Source organism: Rhineura floridana, chromosome 5 (assembly GCF_030035675.1).
Source record: "Rhineura floridana isolate rRhiFlo1 chromosome 5, rRhiFlo1.hap2, whole genome shotgun sequence".
NCBI lineage: Eukaryota > Metazoa > Chordata > Lepidosauria > Squamata > Rhineuridae > Rhineura > Rhineura floridana.
The window spans coordinates 183,316,085-183,339,661 of record NC_084484.1 but is presented as its reverse complement, the minus strand read 5'-3'; the positions used below and the strand labels follow the sequence as shown (position 1 = coordinate 183,339,661).

At 43.2% G+C, this 23,577-nt stretch overlaps 1 protein-coding gene across 2 annotated transcripts in view; it reads left to right on the top strand.

The window, feature by feature from the left end:
• Positions 1–22,982, top strand: part of RAB6A (RAB6A, member RAS oncogene family) — an 83,082-nt gene extending 60,100 nt beyond the window's left edge. The window contains exons 3-8 of one of the 2 annotated variants that reach the window (XM_061629092.1): positions 6,537–6,590; positions 8,856–8,961; positions 12,118–12,229; positions 15,379–15,472; positions 19,140–19,206; positions 20,875–22,982. In XM_061629092.1, the coding sequence (XP_061485076.1) occupies positions 6,537–6,590; positions 8,856–8,961; positions 12,118–12,229; positions 15,379–15,472; positions 19,140–19,206; positions 20,875–20,939 (498 nt within the window). In that variant the 3' untranslated portion in view covers positions 20,940–22,982. Of the gene's footprint in view, positions 1–6,536; positions 6,591–8,855; positions 8,962–9,028; positions 9,135–12,117; positions 12,230–15,378; positions 15,473–19,139; positions 19,207–20,874 lie in introns of both variants that reach the window. The other variant, XM_061629091.1, reaches the window with a different exon arrangement.
• Positions 22,983–23,577: the final 595 nt, after the last annotated feature.

Sequence of the window (23,577 nt, the reverse complement as noted above, 5' to 3'; positions counted from 1 at the left end):
TGGTGGAAGCAAGGTGCACCCATCTCCAAATGCTCTAGGCCATCAATGACAGCCCACGTGGAGGGTTTAAGCCTCAAACAGAAAATCTGTTTACATGTGCAGTCTTTGTTAAGACACTGTTAGGATGCTCGTTCTGTACTGTAAAGGTTCTTTACAGATTTACTTCCGGTTATGAAGGAGTCACTCCCACAACCTGAGCAACGCTTGGCCTCATGGCAAAATAGAAATTCCTGTTAGGTCAGCAGATTCAGCAAAGCTTCTGAGACGTAGGACAACTTGGATATGCCTCAAGCCTCCCAGTGGGGCAAGCATCCTTTCCATTTCTGCCTACTATAATTACAGAGCCATTAAAGCAGTTCTTTTATGTAATCCTATGTCTTTTTCATGGTCCTTTTTAAGTCCTAATTTTCCTCCTCTGTGGAACATGTGACCTAGTTTTTTGCTTGGATCTTTGACCATCAGTGCTTGATAAAAATATGACTATTTCCATAGAAAGGAATCTACAATTGCTTAGTTTATTATATTAAAGCAAATGCCTAAAAGCTTGAAACCGTGAGGTATTTCTGGTGGAGGGGCCTTGTTCTGAACAGACTTAACTCTGTCTTTCACGTTATCTCCACTTGCATTGGGCAAGCTTCCTTTGTCCCTGAACTGCACCTACCCATCCACCAAACACTACAGTACTTTAGTTATGTTTGTGGCCTTAATGAGAATAGGGCAGCTCTGTTAGATGAGTGTGCCCCCATTCCTTTGTTTTCTGATGTCTAAGTAAACACAGCACGTTGTGGGGGAAGGAGAGATTGAGACAGGCAGCAGTGGCCATAGTTTGTGGGGACAGCAGCCGTGTTGAAAGGACAGGTGCATCTGCAGAACAGTTACTTACAAGGCTGGCTTAACTGCCTTTGTCCGTCTGATTTGAGTCTCAGCATTATCTTATGCTTGTATGCCACATGCTCATTGTGTTCGACAACCATATTTGCCAGCCCTGTGTCTTTCCTGTCAAAGGAGAAGGAAAACTACTTTTGCTCAAGGGGAACCCCAGTTGTGTGCTCAGAATAAATTGCACAAACTTCACCTAAATTTGCATCGTTCAGAAGAAACTTTCACTGCTTCCAAATGTAAGTTCTTTAAAGAATACTTAGCAAATCATCATCAGTGTAAAGGGATGGTGGCAAAAACCAGTCATGGGAGATGGATCAGGAACTGTATGGGCAGGCACTAAGGCCACCCCTGCGGCTTTTGAGCCTTCACTACACACATGATTTTCACGGCATAAGGGTTAAACTCTGAAATGAAGGCTGTGATTCTGAATGTTCAAAACCACCCCACTGGTACTGGAGAATCGCTGGTCTGTACTGCTACACTTCTGAAATTGGGGAATGGCCTATTTATTTACTGTAATGAGTTTTTATATCCTGCTGATCCTTCAGATAGGAGTCTTGGGTGGCTATCAGTATGAAACTACCTAAAACAAACCATATAGTAATAAAACAATTGAACCATGACATCACAATGAAATCTACACAAATTAGCAGTAATTGTTGGCGATTGCGTGTATAGATCAAACGTGGTTTGAATTCAAGCGCCGTATAGAACAGGAATAAGACAGGCCAGGCAAGTTACTTGTAAGAGTCTTTACTAGGCAAAGACATTAGACACAGCTCTCTCCATTGACATTTCTTCCCCCACACTGAGTTCCTGCAAGTTTCCCACCTTATCACACTCCCAGCCAGCCACTGACCTTGATAGTCTGGCACTCTGTTCTCACAGCTTAACCCTTCTGCTTCAGGTTTCTCTCTCTCTGCTAAAAACCTTGTCTGTGAGTCTCACAGCCTGCGTCACTGACCAACAGTAATAGTCACCTACAGTGCTACGACTGGGAACCAGCTCCTAAGACCCAAAGGCCTGGACAAATAAAAATGTCTTTAGCCTATGCCTGATGAGTTCTAATGTGGGGGCCAATCAAATTTCCCAAAAGGTGGTGAAGTGAGAATTATGTGTTTAGAAAGAACAGGTGGCTTGTCAGAATTCATACAGGAAGCAATCCTGCCTGTTTTACCATGTTCCCCATAGAATACTTGCGAGTCCTAGAGCAGTACATCGTAGTCCAATCCCTACTCCTTAGGATATTCAAGCATCCAAACCAGATTTTTGCCTCTCCTTCTTTTGACCTCCCTCTTCCATGGAAGAAGATCCCAGTCTTCCTGGCCAGCATTTTAATAGCTTTATAGAACAAAATATTTCATTGGAATGTGTTCAGAGGAGGGTAGCAAAAATGATAAAGGCCTGGAGACTGTTAGGAAAGATTGAAGGGGTTGAGGGTGTTTAGCCTGAAAAAGAGATGATTTAAGAGGAAGGATGATAGCTGTCATTTACATGATGGAGCAAGTTTGTTTTCTGTTGCTTGAGAGGGTAGGTCCCAAATGAATGGGTCTAAATTACAAGAAAATTGATTTAGTCAAAACTTAGGAAAAACTTCCTGACTCTTCATGCCAGCGCAGACTGCCTAGTAAGGTGATGGACTGTCTTTTGCTAGAGGTTTTAAACAGAGATTGGATGTCCACCTATCAGGGATGCTATAGCTGTAGGTTTCCTGCATTGGCAAGGGGTTGGGTTAGATAACCTTTGAGGTCCCTTCCAACTCTTCAGTGAACCCTAATTGCCAAAGGTTACACTGGATGGTAAAGTACACATCAAAACTGGGAGTAAATTACAAGGAAATCTTTTAGAAAACTTACTAAAAATGAACATAACTGGGGACCAAACTAAATGTGATGGGGACAGTTATGTTTTGTTCATGTCTGCCAATTCACACACTCTTTGTCTCATGCACACACAGAGAGAGCAGAAAGTGGTTTCTAATGTTTAACATGGAGAGAAGCACATGGCTGTGGAGGGGAGGTAGACATCCTCTGACTTAACTCCATGGGCTCTGTCATATCAGGCATTTCCCCCCAAGCTTTTTTTGCTTATGTTATTGGAGTAAGACTTGGGGGGAAGTCTCTGGTAATACAAGGCAGATAAAATTGAGCTCCCTGCACCTGTGCCACATGTTAAAAATTAGACTCCATGTTAAAAAATACACTCTCCCTCAGTCCCCCATCTGCTTTATGTGTGATAGGGGCAGCTGTGTACACCAGACTTGACTGTCCTGTCATATCTTAATTTGGCCCTGAAAGCAGATAGTAATATGTCAGATTAGATAACCCAATTTGAGGGTCCTCTTCCATGGTGGCACTGAGGCAAAAGCTGTAGTTGTGCAAGACTTTGGCCTCATGATCACAATACTTTTTATTTTTAATGTGGTAAAGTCACTGTTGAGAACTTCAAATAGTGAAAACTTCATTTTCTGAAGGTCCCTCATATGACAAGATCTGAGACTTACAGTGCCCTGTGACTTAACTTTTTTGAAATCTCATCCACGTGGAGGAGGGTCAGAATATGGTATTTACTGTGTGGAAATTAGCGAAACTCTCCTTATGATTATGTAACCAATGTAAGCATCAATCTAAAATTGAGTTGCAGTCCGTTTAGTCTGGCATAAGAGGCTGTCTGACATTTTTGTTCAGAAAATGTATAGCGTCTTCAGCATTTTTAAATCTCTGGAGCCAGTTTGGTGTCACCAAATCCTTGTGAAGTGAAACACCCTTTTCTTTGACAGATATAAAAGTTAACTTGGGCACAGGAGAAGGTCATTGGTTCTGCTCGGTTCTCATCAGAGGCATTTAGTCCTCAGTGAATGCCATAAAGGTCTGTCCCCTCTCTCAGGAGCGGGGACTGGGTGCTCCTCCTGCTTATAGAGCCGAGGTGGGAGGAAGGGAGCTGCCATTCTTCTTCAACCCCCCCCCCCTTTCAGAGGTTTTTTCTAGGTCAGCCACTTCTTCCTGGTGAGAAGCCAGGTCTGGAAGCCCGAAGCCTGCGAGAAGCCTGGCCAAGATTTGGTGGTAAGGACGAATGCCACCTAGTCAGAAAGGACCAGCCAAAGGAAGCAAACATTACCTCATGCTTGTCCTGATACTGTCCTGTTGTCAGGCACTAGAAAAAGTAGAAGGATGGTATTTAAAATGTGCTGTGTGTGTGTGCGTGTTTGCGGTGCACAGGCTTGCCATGCCAGCTGCTGTGCCTGCCAGTTATTAATAAGCCGCCTTCACGAGAACAGCAGAAGTGCAGGCTTGCAAATCAGCGCAGCGTTTCCTGCTGGGTGTCAAAAAAATTGAAGGAGATGAAATGGCACACTTGGTAGAGGAGGCTTCTCGTAGCACAGAGTGTAAATGGCTCCACTTCTAATTGCTTTCAGTGTATGCAGGTATTTTCATAGTTACATATTCTCCTGTTTTTACATATGAATCTCTGCGTGCATGCATATGCTCTGTGCTGAAGACCAGGTTTTGCTGCTTTGGCAGGCATACAGATGTCCACTTGGCACTTGTAACACATACGAAGCCATATTGTTTCAGCCACCTTGCAGATAAAATCCCCCCCCCGGTCACTTGCTTAATTCCAAATAGATACAGCATTTGGCAGAGCAGAATGTTGCTGTGGTGTTGGGTGGAGACAGAGGAATTGAGGAAAGGCAGCTTAGCAGACAATCCTATTTGTAATGGAGATGTATCTGCATGGGATTCTGTTCGAATCTTAAAGCAGGTTTGTTGAGCCTACACAAAAAACCCACAAAAACGTGTAGTGGCCACATTGCCAACCTCTCCTTGGTTCCTTGTCTACTTATTGAGCAGTCATGAGGCCATATCTGTGCAAAGAACATACTAGTTTAACTCTCATCAAAGATTCCTGGGAATTGTCATTTCATGAGGTTGCTGAGAATTCTGTTAGATCCCCTGCAGAAGTATAGTTCCCAGGATCCCCTGGAAAGAGAATCTGACTTGTTGAGGCAGTTTAAAGTTGTGATGTAGCTACACCCTTGTTGCAGTGGGTGTTCAACTGGGATTTGATAAATAAGTTGAACTTTGAGCTTTAGATGTGACCAGAATTTCATCATAAAATGGCATATTATTGGCTGGAAATGATCGGGTTACCTTGTCAGACTAGAAGGATTCATAATCCATTTGAAAATCCCTGGAATGGAATGGCATAAATCATCACCCAAAGTTTCTGTGGTTGGGGGAGACACTAACTAGGTTTCTACAAAACAGCTATGACATCCGCTACAAAAGAAGCCTTTTGCATATCCCCCCAACTAATTTTACGTGGAGAGGACATCTTCCATTTCCCAAATAGTGTTTAATAGTCCTTTGCACAGAAGCCAATATGACACCCTCAGAATAAAAGTTCAGTCTTCTCTAGCATTGCTTACTGCTCCTTCCTCTCTCCCTCCCCAACCTTTCCTCTCTCAGATCCAAAAGTAACTTCTTCATTAAAGCTTTTCCCAAGGCATTCCAGTTTCACCAGTTTTTCTCCAACATCATATGGTTTTCCTCCCTGTTCCCTTGCTGGTTCTGTCATTTCCCTAAATTCTCTGTCCCCATTATAGATCTCTGAGCAGAGGCTGCATCACATCCATCTCCTGTATGGCACATAACATGCTACTGGTACTGAGTAAATATGGAATTTTAGACACAGACATGTGTGGTGGTGACAACAGTTGATGTTGTGGAGGCAGAAATACTTGCATGAATCTTTGCCAGATGAAACTGTTCAATCCTCTGACTCTGAGGATGCTTCCCTTGCATGCAGACTCAGCAAAGAAAACAACCCACACTGGCATTCTTTGGGGCATATTTGTACCCCAGTGAGATTTCCAATGGAAGGATGGAATAACTTTGCCGCCCAGAGACCATTTTTGCCTGTATTGTTGGCATAAATGTGTGCTTGACAATACCAAACCACCTTGAGCCAAAAAATACTTATTCATAGGAGGCAGAATTTTTCTGAGCTGGCCCCTTCACCGTGCATAGTGATTGTAAACAACACAATTTGCCCCCAAGGCTTTTTGCTGAGGTATATTTGGACCCCACTGCTTTTCTGTTTCCAGAAGGGAAAGAGGTAAGTGGAAACTGGCTGAAATTTGGGTACATTGCACGGGTGACAGCTTATGACAGTGTCCTAGGAGGACATCCCTGCAGGACTACTTATATGTAAATTGCACAATGAAAAGTGCACCTGGAGTCCAAATGTACCCCAGAAGTCTGCGTGAAGGCTAACAATCCTTTATAACTGTTTCCCATTCTTGAGTGTGTGCACAGACTCTCGCATATTAGAGGGATAGAAGCTGGATCTTTGTTTTTTAAAGGAGAGTTCAGATCTCTTGTGTGGTTCTGATCACTCCTACCATTGGTCAAATTACATGGTCCATAGATTATTGTGATTATTGCTGATGATTTGTTTGTGATCAGAAAGAAGCTTTGTCCTACCATTTCATATTGCATGAGTAAGTGGATTCATTGTGGCAAATGTGAGGTATTTTTGTGCTTTCCACATTTGTGACAAATCAGGCAGTAGATCATATGTTCTTGGGAACACAGATGTCCAGAGAAAATGACTGCATGTATTTGCTCACTAATGAAAACTTTGTTTTGCAGGCAACTATTGGCATCGACTTCTTATCAAAAACCATGTACTTGGAGGATCGCACAGTGAGTAAGAGTTTTGTAGTAACCACACTGTACTCTAGTACAGAGAGCATATGCTTTATCTAAGTGGAACTTAGAAAGGTTCAAATGTAAGAGCAACCCAGAGTTCCAGGTGAGGTCATCTGAGGGTGCTGTAGTCACATGTGATGTAGTGGGTCATAATAGGAGATACTGCCTTTGTCGGTGCAAACTCTTCAAGATGTCATATTGCATGCCTACATTGGCTTGAAAAATGAACAGCATAATGTGCGTTTGGGGGCTTACAATTAAAAGACATTGTTGTAGGACAGACTTTATGTGAAAGCAGAAACCTAAATCTCAGGGGTACACGTGTGGATTTTATGGAACATTTTCCAGCAAATTGGCTTTTTTGTTTGCATTGCAGAGAAGATCATTTAAGCCAGCTAGCAATTAACACAGTGGGTAAACACTATCTGAACACAATAATTAAAGATGCAAAATAAGTAAAGTGGTATCTCTTTATTGGAGAGTCTGCTCTTAGGCTAGGACAGGGTGGGGAGGAATCTGTAACCCTCCAAATGTTGATGGACTCCAACTCCCATCATTCCCAGCCAGCGTGGCCAGTGATGATGGGAGATGTAAACCAGCGAGCTCTGGAGGGCCACAGGTTCCTCACCTCTCAGGTAGGAGGATTCAAACTTTGCCATTTTCCAGATATTTGATTGGACGGAATGCTATGTACATCTGTTTTTTTATTTATAATACATGTTGTCCCTCAACTGAAGAATAAAATGATACAATAACAATAAATGTTGTTTATTTAGCTTATTAGTTGCCATATATATGTCTCAAAGCAAAGCACATTATGAAGTAAAGAAACGATTAAAACAATTATGCCATCTCCTAACATAGGTCTCACCAGGAGGGGAAATGCTTGATTTAAAACCTCAAATTTGGCTGCCACAAAAATAAGCCTTTCCGCTTAAAATGGAAAACCAACCCAAGCTTGCCCATCTCTAATTTAAAATTTCATTTCCATTATTTCTCATTTATCCTTAGAATAGCATTGAGGGTAGTGAAGGATATATTTTACTTTGTATTTATAGCACTATAGTCCACCTTCCAAGGTAGAGCCAATAATGACATGCTTCCAGACCGTGCCCTTTTCAAATGGAGAACTAAGGCAGATGTGACCCAAGGCCACTAAGTGGAACTGAGCTGTCTTGGGCTTCCCAAGTTTGCTTGTGTGTTTGTAGTATTTATTTCCCATTCTTCATCCAAAGGTTACTGGGCTCGTCACAGCACTGTATACAATAAATAATACCAGGTACATAATAACATACATAACTCAGTAAAGAAGTTTGTTAAACAATCCTTCAACTGGTACAAAACTACCTCTCACATCTGAGAATGTGTAACTGCAATGATGCCCTCCCATTATCCAAAGGCTGAGTGGAATAAAACAGTTTTTAACAGCGAGCGTGGGGGCTTGCAGGATGTCACATTCTACGTAGTAAAATACAACATGGTGTCTGTCTACTTGTTTCCCACTATTTGCCACCTCTTGTTTCTGTCTCTGAACATGGCAGTTGCCTTTCCCAAGCTGGTGTGCTAAGAAATGTATTGGCGGAAATTACTTTAATAGAATCTAAATGGAACATTTACTTGTAGCACTGGATCAGCGTTCAGCAGTGTGCGTGCCCCTGACGAACCTAAGCTTCTAACTGTTCCAAGCCCTGGTGTGGCCTTTCTAGGGTATTGTCAGATTGCTTTATGTTTCTGAATTCACATCAGGAGCAAATGTCCCCCTTGTCATGAATGCTGGTTTGTTTGTTTTTTAACAAGCTCCTTTTAACCAAAGCTATTCTCTGTACATGGCTGTTGGCTAACGGTTGGCTTTGCTCATAAAGCACATTGATCACTGCACTACTGGTATTGGTAGCCACTGGTTTCTCATGGAAAATCAGATTTGGTCTGATCTTTCAGCCACAGTGCCCATGGCACTGTCCTTGCTTCTAAATGCCTCCAGCAAGCTGCAGCAGGACGCCCACATCAAAAGTTGGCACTGTCCTGATTGGACGCTGTGCATTCTGTTTCCTGCCCTCCAAATAGGGGGAGGGCCTTGGACTCCCCTCCCGCCACTGAAACGTCCTAGCCTTCTGCTTCTGCTCGCAACCCCAAAGTGATTCCTTCCATGCATGAGTTTTATATCATTTTTACTTCGCTTTTTTATTTTAAAAAAGCAATCAAAATTTATTCATTTTTAGTGGCAGTTTGGCTTTTTTTTAATTTTCTCCCATCCCACAGATCAGGTTGCAGCTGTGGGATACTGCGGGTCAGGAACGTTTCCGTAGCCTCATTCCCAGTTACATCCGTGACTCTGCTGCTGCTGTAGTAGTTTACGATATCACAAGTAGGTATATTTTGCTCTGCCTTTGACTTTGTTTTTTTTCTTGCTTGTTTTGACTGATTTCTGTTAGGTACGGTTGCAATTATGGGACACAGCAGGTCAAGAGCGGTTCAGGAGCTTGATTCCTAGCTACATTCGTGACTCCACTGTTGCAGTTGTTGTTTATGATATCACAAGTGAGTGGGGGGGAAATTTATGCATTTCTGGTACTCTCTGCTCTCCCTCCCGCCCTCTTTTTTTCTCTCTCATAAATACACCTTCAAGCCTACCTGTGCATGCCATACCACAGTCACCCGTTTGTTCCTCATTGTAGCATGAAAACGCTTTCTGGTCTGGAGCGTCAAGCTGGATACTTTCCACTGTTTTTCAAACGTCTTTTGTGTAGGAACGTGTTTTGACTTGGATGCACTCGAGCCGAACTCTATAACTAGTCAGGGCTTGCACCTGTAATGTGCAAAGCATTGATGAAGTGTGACTTTGAGCATGTGCAGAAAGCATTTCCTCACTACTTATACAAAATTAACATGCACATTGGGGGGACTTGAAAAAGGACCTCCAGGTTGGAAGTGAAGTCTTTGCAGGCTAAAGCCCTGGCATCCTAAATTTAAGCGCTCTGTAATTCTCCTATGCATTCTGTTCTTGAGTGGACCATGGTGCTTTTGCACAAAGGTGTGCTAGGGTTTTCACCTTTGAAGCAAAGTCTCTGTTTGTTCCATTCTTTACACCCGCCCCCACCCTGTGTGCTCAAAATTCCTGAAAAGCAGCTGACCTCATCACCATCTTAGTTTTCTGCTGTTCTGTGGGTGTCACTGTCATGTGTTTGGCTTCTTCAAACTGTAATTCCTAAATTGAGCTTCTCCACTGGAGTCATCTACTGTTTGCTTCTCCATTGTTCCTAATATCTGGGTATGAGCTCCAAGGATTTTGGCATCCCCTTCTCATATGCCACAAGACTCTCTTTTTTCCTTTCCTTCCTAATCAGTTTTGCTCTTTCATTTCCAACTAAGGTATGTACAGCTTTAAAAACTAAACTTAGATTCTTTACCTTCACCTGAAAGAAATGAAAAATACAAGCAAATTGTCTGTTTGTTTTTTTAAAAAAAACCCTAATCTTAAGTTGCAGTGAACTGATGTTTTTGCATCTTCACCTCAAATTGTCAAACAAATGAGCAAAATCAGAATTCTAAAAGAGTTGGTGGTTCAGGCATGAAGATCGGAGAAAAATGAAGGCTTTTCTACACAAAGTGGTTTAACCTGCTAGGCTTAGCTTGAATGGATACAGCTAAAGTTCTTAAGGTTTTGATCAGTCCAGTGTTGCCAAGAATGAAAGGAAAGCATATTGGCTTGGATCCTAACTTACAGAATTTCATAGAAGGAAAGCTGCCCATCATCTCCTCCCCCCACCAGTTGACCACACACCCCATCCCAATTGTTCAGGTGGATCCCCCAACCCTCCACAGAGGCTTTTCAGGAGTTGCAAGGAGTGGGGGGGGGAGGAGTTACCTTCCCATAGGATCCAGGCTGCTGTGCTGTCGAGCGATTGGCAGGCAGTGCTCGGTAGTTGTCACTGAAATCCATACCTGCCATGTGAACTTTCTCTGTTTTAGTCTAAGGGAAGCATCCAGCCTCAGATAACCCCAGGTGGAAATAGGTCAGTGTCAGCTCTGCAGCGGATACTGTTTTTACACGTAACGCTTCTCTTGCTCACAACTTGGGATGGGCTGAATTCTTGTCAGATGCAAAATAGTTCAGACTCTGCAGCCGATTTGCCTTGAAACCTTGCCAAGAAACCAAGAGGCAAGCCATCTGTCAGGAATGCTTTAATTTGGATTCCTGCATTGAGCAGGGGGTTGGACTTGATGGCCTTATAGGCCCCTTCCAACTCTATTCTATGATTCTATAATTGTGCCAGGACTTGGCCATCTTTTTGTGCTGGATTTCAATGGCTGTGAACTGCCTGGGCAGCCACTGTTTGGTAAACTTTTATTCCACTTTTCTACCAAACTCTTTTCCAAAAGAGGCTTGATAGAAACAAGCCCATGGCCATCAAGAGTGTTGCCCGCTTTGGAACCTCCCTCCCTCTGCCCAGGGTCTTTTTGGGTGGAGAGCGATTGGATTAGATGAAACAGAGAGCGGTGGTAAGTTTTGATCCACGTTCTGTCTAGACCTGCTTGCAGAGTTATGCAGGATGTTTTAAAGAGAAGCACCAAGAGGTTGGTTAACTTTCCTTTTTTAAAACAAGCTGGATCATTCAAAAAAGTCTTTAATTTACAAGAGGAAAACAAACATACAGAAATATTCTTGTTCTGTTCTTTGCAAGGCTTCAGTTTATATGAACTCTGTAGCTCAGTTACTCTAGGAGTTTTATTAGTAGTAGTTTTTTAAACAAAACAAATTAAATAATAAATTGCTTCTTTAAAAAGCTGTGAACATTTTATTTATTTATTTATTATTTGATTTATATCCCGCCCTTCCTCCCAGCAGGAGCCCAGGGTGGCAAACAAAAGCACTAAAAACACTTTAACATGTGAGGCTCCTTGTTGTTGGGGACCATAGTCTGTGTTTAAGCAACTAAGTAACAACACTTACCACATTGTGGATCATGGCCTTGACCCCCTGCTTCCATACGAACACCAGCCTCTCTCCCTGTGTGCACGCTGAATGGCCCAGGGGAGGCAGAGCGCTGCATCCACCCCCTTAATACTACTTTCCCCATGGTGTTATTTTCCTCTTCTTTGTTTCCTTGGCTCATACGCAAAGAGAGCTTCATGTAAATGATTTTGATTCTTTTCTCTCTCTTTCCTCTTAGGGAGATTTATCCCTGTACTAGGGGGAAATAGCAGGTTCTCCCCCAACCACTTTTAGGGAGGTTCCCCATAATGCAGTTTGAAGAATTCTGCTGGAACGGCATCTCATGCAATACTTGAGAGTATGCAACACTGTAATAGTTGGATTGAAGCTCTTTTTTAGGAGCTGAAAATATGACATATGCTATCAGTTCAGACCCACTTCCAGCTGGGTGTGCTGAGAATCCTTTCACTACAGTCGTTGGCACACCAAAATCGGGGTGAATTTCTGGCGCAACATGTGCAGATGCTTTGACAGTGATATGACTACTGTGAGGCGACTTTCACCTTGTTGTTCACTTTTCCTTCCTAGACGTAAACTCATTCCAGCAAACCACAAAATGGATTGATGATGTCAGAACGGAAAGAGGTAGTGATGTCATCATAATGCTAGTAGGAAACAAAACAGATCTTGCAGATAAGAGGTAAGGGGATTTATTTTTTGCCATTGTGTCTAGTCTGATCAGCTTTCATATTGAGAGAGTCTACAGTGTGTTACAGTAGGATGGTGTACAGTATGCAACTCCACAGGTACAGGGCTGTAAAGAAGGGCCGTTGCTTAGTGGTAGAGCATCTGTCTTGCAAGCAGACAGTCCCAGGCTCAACTCCCGGCATCTCCAGGTGGAGGTAGGAGAATCCCCTGTCTGGAGAGCTGCTGCCAGTCAATGTAGACTGAGCTGGATGGACCAGTGGTCTGATTCAGTATAAGGCAGCTTCCTGTGTGGAGGCCTGAGTAGCTGAACTTCCATTGTGTTAAAAAGTATTTATTATTATTATTATTTATTAAATGTATATCTCGCCCTTCCTCCAAGTAGGAGCCCAGGGCAGCAAACAAAAACACTTTAAAACATCCTAAAAACTGACATTAAAATATATTAAAGCAAAGCATTTTTAAAAACGTATTAAAACAAAATATTTTTAAAAGCTTTAAAAACATCTTAAAAAGCAAATCCAGCACCGACGCAGACAAGATCTCCACTTAAAAGTCTTGTTGAAAGAGGAAAGTCTTCAGTAGGAGTCGAAAAGATAACGTCTCTAATATTTAAGGGGAGGGAATTCCAAAAGGTTGGTGCCACTACACTAAAGGTCTGCTTCCTATGTTATGCAGAACGGACCTCCTGATAAAATGGTATCTGCAGGAGGCCCTCACCTGCAGATCATAGTGATCCCCTGTGTGTATAAGGGGTAAGACGATCTTTCAGGTGTCCTGGCCCCAAGCTGTATAGGGCTTTGTACACCAAAACCAGAACCTTGAACTTACTCCGGTAGCTAATGGGCAGCCAGTGCAAAACAGTGCCTCCAACACCCATCTCCCCAAGTTGGTTCAGAAGGATACCATGGTCAATAGTATCAAAAGCTGCCAAGAGATCAAGTAAAAATAACAGGGTTGTACTCCTCCTGTCCTTCTCCCAATAAAGGTCATCCATCAGGGCGACCAAGGCCAATTCAGTCCCATAACCAGGCCTGAACCCAGATTGGAATGGGTCAAGATAATCTGTTTCATCCAAGAGTACTTGCAATTGCTACGCCACAACCCCCTTAATCACCTTCCCTAAAAATGGGGTATTTGCGACCGGTTGGTAGTTTTGCAAACCGATGGGTCCAGGGTGGGCTTTTTCAGGAGCAGCCGGATCACCGCCTCTTTCAGGGCGACTGGAACCACTCCCTCCCGCAATGATGCATTGACCACACCTTGGATCCACTCGGTCAAACCCCCTCGGCAAGCTTTAATAAGCCAAGAAGGGCAAGGGTCGAGAGGACACGTTGCTGGCTGCATCTTTGCAAGCACCTTGTCCACGTCATCAGGCTGCGTCAACTGAAACCGATCCCAAGAAGTTGCAGCAGACATAGGAATTCTTTCCCTTGTGGCTCTCTAGAAAATGTGGAAATCATAACAGTAACACATCTTTAACTCATATGCTCATATTATTTTCAGTATCAGGTGGTTCAGTATGTCAGTTTGCAAAAGAAGAAATGTAACGCTCATTACACACTAGGAATAATTTTCTGCAAATGACTTTCCTTTACATCTGCACTTTGCACAGACCTAGATATCCATGAGTTACTGATGCTTACACTGAGTTTAGCAAAAGCAGGTACCTGCCCCCATTTCCTTTTGTTTTGGAGATTCCCCTGCATACATCAAGGGTGGGGAATATCTGTGGTTGGACTCTTGCTTCCATTAGCCCAGAAGCCAGCCAGGCCAATGGTCAAGGATGACGGGAGCTATAGCCCAGCAACATCTGGAGGGCTCATCTCTAGTGTATACGGTGGCTGAATGAGTTGCTTGCCTGCACCAGTGAGCAATGGCTAGTCAATTACAAATGTCTCTTCTTGGGATATTAGTTTTGTTGATTCCATATTTAATAATCTCTTGAGCGCAGCTCTGAGTGCTCTTTAAAATCTGGCTTGAATAAAAGGTCAAACTAGTATTAAAACAAGTCCAAGTAATCTTGATCCAAGGGTACAGAGATGCCTTTTCCTTTTATTGTAGTAATCTTATATTCACGTGAGATTAAATGTGGATGTCAGGTTTAGAATTGGTTTGAAAATATGTCATGGCCCTCTAACTTTCCTAGGGATTTCTTTTGGGTTATGTGCAGGATATCTTGTGCTGAGACTTTCCCCTGGTTCTTAAGAACACAAGAACCACCTGCTGGATCAGGCCAGTGGCCCGTCAAGTCCAGCATCCTGTTCACACAGTGGCCAACCAGATGCCTACGGGAAGCGCAGACAATTGGCAGATATTTAGCTTTTAACAAAGCCATGTTCTGTCTGCCAAGCTATCGTGGCAGACATTTGTTTCCTCTGTGTATACTACAGACTTGTAGAAGTATAGATTATCTCAAGAGGAATGCCCGTGGTATTATTGGAGAAATAACTGATGATGATTTATGTGTCACTTACTCATGGAAAGAACCAAAAGAGGTTGGGAATAAGAATAATCAAGTTCAAGGTGTGCTCTTGAAGAGGTCAGACCTCTTCACAAAGAGTTAGGAAACTTTCCAGAGAACTCATTTCTTTTAGGTCACTAGAATGAGACATTCCAATCCTCTTCCACATCCAGCACAAACTCTGCCCTTAAAATGCTTTCTAGGCCTGCCGTAACCTATCTCTGCCCTTACTTAAGATTTATATCCTGGCCTCTTATATCAGGTCTACCACCTCAACATTTCTTTCTCTCTTAAATGTCTTTTGCTTCCCTATGTGTCTGGAACTTCAGTCTTCCTCCAAATACTAGCTCAACACCCATCTCTTCACTGAAGGTGTCTCCCCCCCCCCCAAGGCCTCATCCCCTCCTGAAATATGCATCCCTTGTTATATGCATCCCTTGTGCGTCCTCCTGTGCAAAAACCTTGAAGTATAAGCTCTCCCTTACTGGGTCACTTTTTGACAGTGCTAGAAAAATGCAGGGCTTGGTAGTTCCTGTTCCTGTCTTGAATGTGGAAGCTGGTGGCAGTTCTGAAACGTTTTGTGGGGAAGGCATGAGGGAGGCGACTATTGGAGAGATGGGCAGCCATGATTGCAGGTGCCTGTCAAGTCATTTTGACCAGTGTGTTTCTTTGTTCTCCAGGCAAGTATCTATTGAAGAAGGGGAGAGGAAAGCCAAAGAGCTGAATGTAATGTTTATTGAAACTAGCGCAAAGGCAGGATACAATGTAAAACAGGTAAGTGATAAGGAAGCAGCATCCCAAATAGAGAGGGGGTGTGCTTGTAGTAAAGGAGGAAGGTAATGTTTCCAGCTTTGAACAACTGCAGTTGCTTCACAAAAGGAGTTTGATTCGCACAGCTTTTTCCATTTTTCCCAGAATGTTGTTTTGGCTTTGTTGGTCTTGTACATGAGTTCATGGGGATGTGGTTGTTGGATTGCTTTGTCAAATAGCCAGTCATCCCATTGTCACCCAGTCAAATAGCTATTTTCACCAGTGTGCCCAACTCTATCAGGATCAGGTCAACCCATATCCTTGTATGCTGAAAACATCTTATGAACTGGCCCTTTGTATAATGCACTAGCACAGAGCATTGGAGAATACCATTTTGCCTTTTCAAATGTTTCTAGTCCTCATGGTAACTCAAAAAAAAATGCAGACAATGATATAAAATCACAGAGGGGCTCTAGTGGGGGGGACCTTTGTGACAATGAAGTGAACTATCTTTAAGGTTCCAACAAGATTCTTGTGTGTGTTTTTTTCCATTCCCACAATACACCTAAGGCTTCATGGATTTCTTACTTCCTGTTACCTGGTAATTTATACAGCCTTACAGCATGGTTTTTCTCATAAGTAACTTCAGAGTCCCTTGCTTGTAGTAGAGGTGGTGGTGGTAGTAGTAATAATAATACTTTCCAATCAGGATTGTAATAAAAGGTCACTGCAAGCAGTGTTCGCTTACTGGCAAGTTGCAATCACCAATAAATCCAACACAGGCTGCACGCTGTCTGTTGTTAACACCGGTATCGCCAGCGTTGTTTCAGGTCTCAATAAAGAGGATCTGTTCTCCACCAGGTGGCAACTTATTCCTCTTCTGGCTTCGGAGAGTAGCACAGAGATTTGCAATAGGCCTCCTTGTTCAAATTCCCTTTCACACTTCACACAGCACGTGTGTTTAGTATTGTTTGTGTCACGTTGTTTGAGGGGGAGATGCACGTCTCTTAAACTTGTTGAGGGGGACACACAGCAAGTACGCAGTGTTCACCAAAAGTGCGAAGCAGCTCTCAGAGGAGTAAGCAGGGAAGGGGCAGCAGTAAACCTGCTTCGCATCCTTGGTATGTGACCGCTGCCAAATTAGGGCCTGCTCCAACTCAGTCCCATTCTCTTAGTCAGCCATGTGTCATGAAGGCTACAATGATCTCTCGGGGGTGGGGCGGTTAGAGTAGCATATAAATATAATGGATAAAATAAAAGTGAATACATAATTCTCCTGGAGTTTTGGTAAGTGTGTGTGCGATGAGCAGGGCTTCTTTTATTTTATTTAAGACATTTATATACTGCTTAATCATTTGCATTTTAAGCGGTGTACATAAAAACAAACCAGACAGAAAATGAGACAATAACACAAAAAAATGTATTGTAAAACCAAACAGTACCTTAAAATTATTTCAAGATCTCAGGATTGCTAAGGAAGGGTTGAAAGTCCACGTGCTATGCTTTTGAAAGCAAAGGAGTCTTGAAAGGAGGAGGCAGGATGGGAGACTTACTGAAAAGCTGCGAAGGGAGGAGTGAAACAGGGTTGCTCATTTTTGGATATCAACAAATGCTTCAGTACCAAAGGATGATGAGGCTGCCATTGAAGGATGAAGCTGCACTTCTGTCTTGCCATACCAGATTCCCTCATGCTGCATAAAAACCCATAGCCTAGGGAGAAAAAATAAAATGGGCACTGAACATGAAGGAAGGAACACTGGAGTGTAAAGGCCTTAAATTCCCAGGCAGTTTTCTAGCTTTTTGTGATGTTCCCCTAATTGGATTTATTTCTGTGTGCTCTGACTGGTAAATCCACTTTGACTTGACTTGCTTGCCAAATTCCCCCTCTTTAACTTAGTAATTCTGGTGCACAGCCTAGCATACGACATAATTTTGTTCCTAGCTTAAATATAAAGAAGCAATTGCTATGTCTTTAAATGCCAGTTGTCAGCAGCTGGAATTCAGTGCAGTAATCTAATTGGTTCCTATCAAGTAACTCCCTTTTTCGAAAAGCCGTTCTTTAAAAAAAAACTGATATTTAAGTGCTGGGAAATACTGCAGAGGGGAGCCCTCTGACACAGGCAGGTCGAGAAAGGAGCTAGTGGGGCCATAGACACCGCAGGGGTCTTGAATTCCTTTGTTCCGACCGGCAACGGAAGCTGTGAAGTGGGGATGAGCAGGCGAAGATGCAAAGCATGGTGGTTTCAGATCTTTTCAGGATCCCTGATCGCCCAATCATGGTGAAAAGAGGACCCATCAGTTTTTCTTAGAAGAGCGATAATTCCGTGAATGAAATATTACACCAGATCTGAGAGCACAGATTGAAATGCCACAGACGCTTCCTGGAGTGTTGGTGTGTCCCAGCTTTGACTATGTTGCCATAAGTGGGGGAGAAGGGGGGTGCATTGCCCCTTCAGGGCTTTGCCCTGGTGGCTTACACATCACTACCCTGCTTGTCCCATGACTGACATTTACACAAGCCAATCATAATCACTGGTAATGAAACTCGACTAATCTGCATTTCTTTCACAACATGCGTCTGATTCTGTTCGGTATTCTGTGCTTCTGTGTTATCTGCATGCTTCAGTGACTGCGCTTGTGCTAGTTTTTCCTCTCCTTCCTCCACTTCATACTGAGTTGCTGTTGCTCTGCATTCCATGTTCCATGCCTTCTTTTCTAGAGCAAGAAAGTATGAGCGTGGGATGGGTTTGGGGAGTCAAGAGTTTGGAAGACTCTATGGTGAGGTCGCTTACTACTTTCGGAAATGGTTCTCATGATGTCTTGATGGCCTCCGTGAGAAAAGGAGGGATGGAAACCTTTGGTTGTGTTCAAGTCCTGCTCAGCTGGCAACAGCCACCAACACAGAGACGTTTATGGAAATACGTGATGTGATGGGATGATATATGATGGACATTTGCAATGCCATGTTCCATGGAGAATGTGATGATGTGATGACATAATGTGGGTTTCTTGTGATTGGAAACGTCTATATATGCTGCGATGCCTGTCTTCCCGTTTTATTTTATTGTTCCTTTTCTTTTTCCTTCTTGGTTAATGTGTTGAAAATACTTTTCTATAGAATAAAAAATGAAATGTCCTACTCAGAGTAGACCCATTGAAATTAATGAGCCTAATTTTAGTCATGTCTGTTAACTTCAATGGGTCTACTCTGAGTAGGACTAGCATTGAATGTCACCCTTTATCATATGTGGTTTATGAGCTAGACTAAAATGTCATCTAGGATGCTATTTGCAGACCACCCCTGGTTATGCTGCTAGGTATTTACAGTGCTCTTAAATAAATGCTGGGGGATCACCCACATCCTTGCGTCTTGAGAACAGTTTGGCTTTTAGAACAAATTTGTCTTGAATTAAAGAATGAGCAATTGCCCACCTCCCGTTTAAAAGGAGGTGCACTTAAAATAACATGTGTTAGCTGCCTCGGTTTGCCAGGATGCCAGTCTGTCCAGAAATCTTGGGGGAAATGTGTCTGGCTTTTATTTTGCCCTTTGTAGAATCATACAATTAGAGAGTCTTAAAGCACAGAATCCTGTCTGACAGTGCAAGTGCGTGTAATGCAACAGAGGCCTCCCATCTTGAATTTGGTCACTGCACTTCTGATTTGCTTTTTCTGGTTCCCCCCCCCCCTCCAGCTTTTCCGGCGTGTCGCTGCTGCCTTGCCTGGGATGGAAAGCACGCAGGACAAAAGCAGAGAAGACAGTATCCTTTTGCACAATATTTCCAGTCTGTGGATTAAGTAAGGTAGTGGGTAAGCGAGGAGCCATGGGCCTTAAGAAAGCACAGCTTTCTGAATTGGGAAGTGGGGTGGGGAAGGATGTGAACGGCAAGGTACTGAATGGCAGGGTGGTTCCTTCCAAAAAAAGTGGTAGATCTTCAAAGGAGACTCCAGGTGGTGACTGTCAATGGTTTAGGTGAGTTACAGGGTGTGATATGCCCAAGTGCATCAGCCCTTCTGAAAGAGGTTCCTGCAGCGCAGACAAATTCCCAGATTGCTGAAGAAATGAGGCGCAGCCACACACTGCAGGGGAAGGCCAAGAAACCTAAGAGTTTGCAAGCCAGCTTGCTTTGGAGGGGAACTGGCGCTGGACTCCAGATGTGGGGACTGGTTAGACCTAGGCTGTGAAGCAATACCCATTGCTTGAGTTGCTACAATGATAGAGGGGTATGGGAAAAATACAGGAAGCACTGGTCCCTGGTGAGCCCCTGACTAAGGTAGCAGAACAGAAATGGCGTCATAACTCTTCACGGATGTATCCACTCAAAACCCTAGTGATGGTGTTTTTTATTATGTAATAGCTTAATGTCAAAAGTTGATGTTAGGGGAAAGAGTCCAGTCTTCGAATAAGGTGTGATCAGAGGCCACTTCTTCTCGAATGTAGGGAGTTGAGTGACCAAAGGAGAACTTTGGTCAGTGGCAACTCCCTTGTCACTGTTTGCTCTGGCTATTTATAGCCACTTTATTTGCCTTCCGGCTCTCCTTAATTTTTCTCTCTTGTCAACAGTTGTGGCTGTGTGAATTGTTTCTCTAATCAGATTGATCAGGGAGGCACTGATAACGTGCTGGGCTGACATGACATGCACTGCTGGAAGGTGAATGTTCAAAGGTCCAGGGTGGTATTGCCACGTTTGTGTTGTAGTACCCACAGAATATAAAATGTTTAGCTTGTCGTATTACTGCATTTGAAGCATTTTCGCTCTGCTGTTCAGCCGCAGAAAGGCTCCCAGAGCAAACTTGCAAAGATCAGTAATAGTGCAGTTCCTGCCCTCAGGCTCACAATCTAAAACATACGACACAAAATGAAAAGGAATTGGGAAGGAGGAAAAAAGAGGGGAAACTGGGACACGAGTCCTTAGTTACACAGCTCTTAGAATAGCCAGCTAGAATGCGGGGGGGGGGGGGGGACAGTAGTACTCAGGTTGTTTAGGGTCATGATGGAGAGCTGTGTAGCCTAGGGAAAGGAGATCAGTATCAGTTTGCCACAAAGACACCTTCTGGCTTCAGGACATGTTGGAATCCAGCTTCCAGCACATATTGTAGTTGCTGAGGAAACTCTGGTTTTTACCCCAAAGGGTTGCTCTTGATGCAGTTGCCACAAACACCAGGAGGTCTGCTCCTGCAGGAGCGAGGACTGCCAAAAAAGCACAAAATCTGCATCCGCAGGGAGAAGTTTGGAGTGGGAGGTGCTTTCAAACAGCACCTCCTCCCCCCCCCCCCCCCGTGTATCCTGAGCTACTGGCCTGTGCTGACTGTTCCACTTGCTCCTTCTGAATGGTTGGGCTTTTAATGAGACCTGAGCGGAGGGGTTTAGTCCTGTGGGCTGGCTTCCTCCTGCCTGTTCTTACTTCCCTTAACTGCTTTTTCTCCAGTGATCGACATCAAACTTGAAAAGCCTCAAGAGCAGCCAGTCAGTGAAGGGGGCTGTTCGTGCTAATAGTGTATGGCTTTTCTCTTACCTTTCTCCAGACCATCACTGCTTCTTCCCCCTCCCCTCCCCTCCCCTCCCCTGACTCGTTGACAGCAGTGTGACTATTGGTTTGCCTTCTCCTCACCCCACCCCTATCAGTGACGTAGCGCGGTTCATCATTGCTGCCTGTCTCATGAAGATGATCTGTTAGCTTCACAAGCACAAAAGAAAGTCAGTGTCTTCGTTATTTATAAGGAGATTTTACAAAGAGCCAAAATGATCCTAGCATATTTCAGTAATTCTTTAACAACAAAACCAAGCAGAAAGATGGGTACAAATTTGGTTGATTTTTTTCCTTTTTAAAAACAGTATAATATTGCACTTCTAGAAATAATGTAAATGGGAACAGAAACATTTGGATTTGGTGAAAAGGGGTTTGCTGAGTAAATGTTGATAAGATTTTGGGCCTGTCTTTCTGCAAAACCAAAACAGCCCTCTTTGCCTTTTCAGTCAAGATCCTCTGGCCATTTTCCCAAACAATAGCCTTTTTGAAAGGCAGGGCTGGCTGTTGCATGTTAATTTATTTCCTTTCCTTTATGATACGGACAAGCGGCCTTCTGGCACCTGCTAATAAGATGCTTTTTGTAAAGGGGCAAGGTTACAGATATTGTCAACTGAGTTTAGAAACTGCTCTTTGTTTTATATTGACATCCCACAGAATGAAATGCACCTTTTTGGCTATTGCATTAGGGTGGCATGTCTTCAGAATGGAGGTGGGAGGAGTCACAGAAGCTTCAAGTAGGTTCTGGCAGTAAAGACAACTTGGCTAAGCTGAATCAGTCTCCAAACAGAGAGAGCCTGCAAGCTGCCAAGCTTTTAAAGATATATTGTAAAGTGAATGTGTCATGAGGAGGGACAGAGCAGAAAAGGCTATTCCTGAGTTGAAGCTATGTGGAAAAGCGGTGGGGAGGGCGTTATTTGTAAAAGTAGATTTTAAAAGTCCCTGAAATGATGAAGGAAGGGAACAAAAGATGGAAACAAAACATACGATTATGCAGATTTTTGCCTTTATTTTCAGCATTTTTTTTATGTTGGGTCTTCAGTCTAGTGTACTTGTTATTTCTGCATAGATTGGTTAAATAATTGGTTGTTTAGTATTAAGTTTTAAGTGAACTTCAGTTAACCATGGTTTCCTTCAGTATTTATTTCTCTGCTTTATTTTTTTTTACTGTGTTCAGGGTTTTTTTTTTTAAGGCATTTGTTAATCCATTTAGAGCTTTGGCAATGTCACAAGATGTAGCTATCGAAGAAACACACTAAGACGTGGACACACATTCACATCCTCGCTCTAGAAGTGCACTCTCTTAATCTGTACTAGTCATTGTGAAGTTGCTGTGCAAGTTAACACAAATGTAAATACATTGTTTGCAGGAAGAATATTTGCATCTGGGAACTGGGTACAATACAGGGAAGGCTTCATGCGTCTCCATTTTTCTAAGTGATCGTTTAAAGCGGGTGGGGGAGAAATGGCTCGCCCTCTCCTTCTTGAAATCCCCTCTGCTTTAGGGGAAAAGCCCCCTCCCCAAACATTCCAGCTTAGGATGTGCACACGCAAAGCCTCTTCTCCTGCATTGTGGAATTGGAATGGCAAATTCATCACTTTGACCTGAGTTTCCAGTAACTTTGCATATACCAGCAATGTCATATTTTTAAAAGGCAGAATAAGACACACAAATGCTTTTAATGCAATATTGAAGAGGTGATTTTCTTTTCTTTTTGGAAGTAATGTGTCTGGAAATAAGCATTTAAATATGGTGACAGATGGTGCTGTTTTCCTGAAAAGAAACGAAAGGAGACCTGGCTACTTTTCCTGTATTGTTGTATTCTACGTGTGCAGAAAAAGAAAAGAAAAAAGTAAAAACATGATCCATCCTGCTGCTTTTAAATATTGAGTTTTCTGTGGCTTGGGTTCTTAAAGCAATGAAAATGTGTACACGGGTTGGATTTTTTTAAACATGCACAGAACTTTTTGCTTCCAATAAAGTATCTAATCAAAACACTAAAAACAAACAGCTTTCATGTCTGCTCATTTTACTCTACTAAGATAAGAATGACCCCCCCCCCCCAATCCTCATCCAAGCCTCTAGCTTTCTGTCTTGCAAGCGTGGTTATGCTAGTGGCATTGTTGGCATCTGGACGATGTAGCTGAGGCTAGTTGTTGCAGTTCATTTCTGGGGGTCACCATTCAGTTGGGGCCCTTTTGCTTTCCAGGCTGTTATCAGCCTTGGCACTTCGGGTGTGGTATGTTGGCTAAGCAAATGAATCTGAGGTGATTATGGGGTTTAGTGTAATGTCTGCTGGTGTCACGAAGGTACTGGTGGCTCTCTTAAAATAAGGGGGAAGCCATATGCAATTCCTAGTGGGATGAAGCGTTTGGCCAGTGGCTGAGGGTGGCTCTGGCCCAGGTGAAACAGAGGTAGCATGTAACCCCAAGCAGTCTAATAACTTATTTATTATTTATTTATTCATTACATTTATACTCCGCCTTTCTTTTCATGGTAGATACCCAAGGCGGCTTACATACGGTTCCCAGGTGGTCTCCCATCCAGACACTGACCAGACCTGACCCTGCAGCAGGGAGCTGGCCTCATGTGCCTTCAGAACA